The sequence below is a fragment of the Larimichthys crocea genome, chromosome XI (assembly GCF_000972845.2).
Source record: "Larimichthys crocea isolate SSNF chromosome XI, L_crocea_2.0, whole genome shotgun sequence".
Taxonomy (NCBI): Eukaryota; Metazoa; Chordata; class Actinopteri; family Sciaenidae; genus Larimichthys; species Larimichthys crocea.
Window position 1 is genome coordinate 3,066,878 of NC_040021.1, and position 5,088 is coordinate 3,071,965.

The 5,088-nt window shown below is 40.6% G+C and overlaps 1 protein-coding gene across 1 annotated transcript; it reads right to left on the reverse strand.

Annotated features, from left to right (window-relative positions):
- Positions 1 to 1,426: 1,426 nt before the first annotated feature.
- On the reverse strand, positions 1,427 to 4,775 carry gja10b (gap junction protein alpha 10 b). The gene is made up of 2 exons (XM_010737312.3): positions 3,366 to 4,775; positions 1,427 to 1,946 (listed from the first exon to the last, which is right to left on the reverse strand). Exons 1-2 carry the CDS (start codon positions 4,773 to 4,775, stop codon positions 1,908 to 1,910), a joined length of 1,449 nt encoding a protein of 482 aa, XP_010735614.1. The 3' UTR covers positions 1,427 to 1,907.
- Between the last annotated feature and the right edge of the window lie 313 nt (positions 4,776 to 5,088).

The window sequence follows — 5,088 nt, forward strand, 5'->3', positions numbered from 1 at the left end:
AGATGATTGTTTTGTGTTAATATTGTCAATTTGAAATAGCTGTTATTTGCTTATTCTCTACTAAGAGTTCTTACCTTTATAATTTTTAAATGCTACATGACCCTAATTAATTAAAATGACTTTGTAAATATGGTATTGTGCAAACCCCATTTTCATTCATTTCAATTGCTAGTGTTCTATAAATTACTTTTTTGTCTAGACACCATTTCTCTTTATGAAATAAAGAAACGTGCATATCACGTTCTGTGTTTTGTGGTTGTGTTTTGTTTGTTTGTTTTGTTGCAAAAACATGACAAGATGTTGGTCAGTTCTAGTGTTTTTTGGCCACATGGGGGCAGCAGAACAAGCTTCAAACACAACACTGACGTGAAACCTTACAGAGTTTGAAATCTTGATGTGGTGAATGTGGTGACAGAGTCCAGTATTCACTCTCCTTTAGCTCAGTTTCTTTTGTCAGAACGAAAACAGTAAAGCAGCAGGCTTATCATCACACATTAAGTTATTAGAGCAACTGTTCGTATGAAAATATTGATTATTGCAGCTTTAAAAAGCTTGACGCCATGTCTTGTGAAGTCAAGTTTTGGTTTGATCATTTCAGTTAATATGATGCATATTAAATAATCTTGCATTTAATTAAATTAGCATCAACTGACACTCATCAGAATGAAAGTACTGGTTGTTTTTCAATGAAGCTAACGTTTTGTCTGCTGTGTCCACTGTAACTGAAGAGTACAAACAAAATACACACTGAAATGAATGAATGAAATAAGAATGTCTACCACTAAATTCAAAGTGTTCTGCCCATCTGCCCATTTTTTTATTTCATGTACAAAATGAAAGATGGAGAAGTGTGAATCTCTGTAAAATGCAACAAAAAGGACACAAAGCAGAGTGAGAAGGTCCTAACCTGCTTATTACTTTTTTTTTAAATCAAAGATGGAATTGTAATAAGAATAGAAAACATATACATGATAATGGTTATTATATAAGTAGTGTGAGTAAGTAGGTTTAAAGTATTGTTAATGGAATGGATGTAATAGGGTCTGCTGTTAGAATTTACTCCTTACATACTCTACTGTGTTTTATTACCATGGAACTGTAGCTTTTGATCTCTGGCACATGAATTTCATTTGAGTTATTATTTGACTCAGTATATCACCAACATCAGCTCAGTGGACCATGAATATCCACAGGAAACCCTACAATAATCTGAACAGAATGGCTGTTGGGATTTTTTCTTCACTTTTGGACAGAGGACAACCAACCGGCTCACCAGACAAAACAACACAGCACTCAGACAAAACAGTTTGGTCGTGCTGAGGAGGGAAAATGTTTAATAGAAAGAAAGAAAGAAAAGAACAGCAACATTCATAATAACAGCTTCTCAGATATATTCATAAACAATATTAGGCTACTCTCAGTCAACCGAAATTGAAGAGCTCTTTTTTCTGTATGATAAATCATAAACACTGGAGTCCACTCATCTTTTTTGTGGTTGCCAATTCCACAATGTTAAATTACAATCTTTAGTCAAACATCATTGCAACAGGCTGCTGCTCTCATTTTATGAGCTGTCACATATGCTTTGAGCCAAATATAATTATTCAGATTTGATCTATGGTCTCTAAAAACTACCCATCACCCTAAATAGCAAGTGATCATATGGTGAAGATATCATTTGCACAGAACATGAAGCAAATTATTATGTTTATTTTGTCAGTGAGATGTCATGTGAACATATTTGAACTGAAGTTCTTGTACATGCACTATACATACTGTATAAACATATTGTGAGAACATAAAGTTAAAGTGGAGACAGGATGAGATTCGCTTTGCGATCAGGATCTGTCAGTGCCTTTAGAACTCCCATGTGTCTCTTGCTTAGTCCCAAAAACGTCATTTTCAATTTACTTTTTCATGATTGAAGACAGCTCCAGAATCATGCTCTGAAAGACAGAGAAGTGTGGACAATGAATGGTTATTATTCAAATCACAGACAAACCCATCTCTCTAAACAGCAGTTTTCTCTAACCAACTGTGTTTTAACTTCGCACCTTACTGCAGCGATGTACAAGTGTACTCCGAGGTGTGTTGGTACACTGTGACATCACTGGTGGGTGTGGTTACAGGTGCAATAGAGTACACTTTTGACCACACCCAGCTGAGTGTAGTTTAAAAGTGCCACAGACTAAAACATTTTAACCGGAGTGGGCAGTGAATCTGAAGTCTTAAAATGCCAAAATAGAATTAAATCAAAGCAAGAAAGGAGTGACTGTGTATTTATTTTTTATGTATAAACTTTAATGAGTTATAATTAAATGAAAAGCATATTTGAAGAAGAATCCCTTTTGGGGAAACAAACAGGGCCTGTATACATGTATTAATATAGTGAGGGTATCCAAGTAGGGAGGCTGCCACATGCCATATTTTATAAAGTTGAACTCTTAACTCTTAACTTGATAAGGATATTTGGTCATATTTTAGTACAAACCCTGCTTGTTTTCTGATCTGCTTCCATTTGATCTGTTCATTTTTGCTTATTGCGTTATACTGTTAAAGGTGCAGTGTGTCAGATTTAGCTCTATTTACAGAATACAACAAAAAACTGAATATAATATTTATAGCAATGTTTTCACGAGTGTACTACCAACTGTAAATAAGAATAGTTTTGCTTTTGTTACCTTAGAATGAACCTTTTATATCTACAGAGGGAGCCGGTCCTTTTGTAGAGTCCACGTCGAACCGCCATGTTTCTACAGTAGCTCAGAATAAACCAACTAAAACACTTGCAGCCACCATAGTTTTCCTTCTTTCTTCTCCTTCAGTTCATTTGGCCTAAGAGGTTAAGGTGACTGTGTTGGCCATCCTCCAGATCCCAATCTAAGTTCCCACAGACTGAACTACAGCTGTTTATTAAGGACTTAATTTATGTCACAATGAAAAACTGCATTTGGTAATTAAAGACATGATCTTATCTGTGCAATATTAAATCAATAAAAGCAATTAAAGCAATAACGCACACAAAAGGGTCATATTACATTTGATGCAGAAATGAGCAGCATAGACCAACCTGTACATAGGGAATTGACTTGGGAGCCAGTGTGGCCAGTTAAAGTCCAGCACAGACCACAGTATGTAACATGGACTGTTAGCTAGCGAGGTGCCACTGCAGATGTGCCCTTGAGCAAGGCAACAAACCTCTGTAAATCTTCCATAAGTGATACTACTTTTCAGCCTAGTGTTAAGTCACCCTGTAAATGGACTGAACTAGTTTATCATTATAGTCATCATATAGCTAAGTAGTGACATTTGTTGCATTAGAGGCTCCAGATTAAACATGACGGATGATCATTTTCTGTACTCACCATGGACATCCTCCGCCCACTGGCTGGGGGCGGTGGGGTCACAATTGGACTCTCTCCCTGGTTGAGGTGCTGGGCCTCAAGGTCTGTTCCACTCTGAGAATCAGTGCTGTCAGACGGAGTGGCCAGCTTGCCCTCTGACATACCTCGGGACATGAAACTACACTTTCTGGCTGTGGGGTAGTGGTCGCTCTCTGGAGAATCACTCATGTCACTGAGCTCCTTACAACCACTCACTCTGCTCTGCTTCCTCTGCGGGTTCCTCAGGGCTGCTGGGATCTCCATGGAACTGGCCATCTGTGGGGGTCGAGTTCCTGCATACTGCAGCTGGGCTGAGCTGCGAGGACCATTTGACTCATCACTGCTGCCCGAGGGCTTGCTGTTGTCCAGAGTGTAGCGCTGCTCCACTGCCCCCAACTGCTGTAAACCCTGGATGTCAGCTTGGCTTGGCAGGTACGTCTGTGGAGGCTGCTGGTTGGAGCTGTTGAGCCCCTCCTGATTCTGAGGGACCGCTGGGGCCACACTCAAGGGCAGGGTCTCTCCACGAGCATCAGACACAACAGAGCAGCTCATCTGTGTGAGCTGCATCAGCCTCTGTGGTGAGGAGTTAGTAAGCACACACACTTGCTGCACCGTGGAGTTTTTCTTTGACCTGTACACGCTTTCATCGTCTCCATATTTGTATCCATACAAGCTTTCTTTGATCTCCTTCACCCCAAGATGGAAAATCTCAAGGAGGTTGAGGAATAAAGAAACTCCAGCAATAACTAGCATGAAAACCATGAAAATGTTCTTCTCTGTTGGCCGTGACACAAAACAATCAACGCTGTTGGGGCAAGGCAACCTCTCACACTTGTACAGAGGAGACAGTCCAATGCCGTACAGAGCACACTGACCTATAATGAAACCCACCTCCACCACAGATCTTGTTAAGATATGGAAAACATATGTGCGCAACAAGGAACCTCTAAGGGGTGCTTTCCTCACTTTCTTCTGTTCATCTAGTTTCCTGAGCTCTCGCTCAATTCTCTTATGGTCCTCCAGGATGTCTGTCCCCTCCAGCTCAGCTTTCAGACAGGCTTTCTTCCTGTGCCTCTCTTTCTCAAGGGTCCTCAAACGGTACAACGCATGACCCATGTAGACCAGGGATGGAGAGGACACAAAGATAATCTGCAGGACCCAGTAGCGGATTAGGGAGATGGGGAAAGCTTGGTCGTAGCAGACGTTCTTGCAGCCAGGTTGCTCTGTGTTGCAAACAAACTCACTCTGCTCGTCATCCCAGACGTCCTCCGCCGCAACACCGAGCACAAGCATGCGGAAAATGAAGAGGATGGTGAGCCAGATCTTCCCCACAATGGTGGAATGAATGTGGACTTCTTCTAAAATACCCCCTAATAAGTTCCAATCCCCCATTTTCTGTCACATTATTAGAATCTGTTGGTAAACAAAGAAACACTTGAGTAGTTTGTAGGTTTTTCATCAAATGGAAAGTCAAACATGCAATAATAATTGTACTTACATGTTGTCTAGGGTCCTTGTCTCATGTGCTTCAGCATAAAGCCATTAACAAAGAGCAGATTGACTCTGGAGACATCGGGGCTCATTTTTCGTCCCTTGAAGAGAGACGAGCTGACACTATTTCAATGCTGTTGCAAACTAGGACTCCAGTTTGAAGTCATTGATCCACCACATGGTCCTATAATGCCCCGAGGGTAGTTCATCCTGC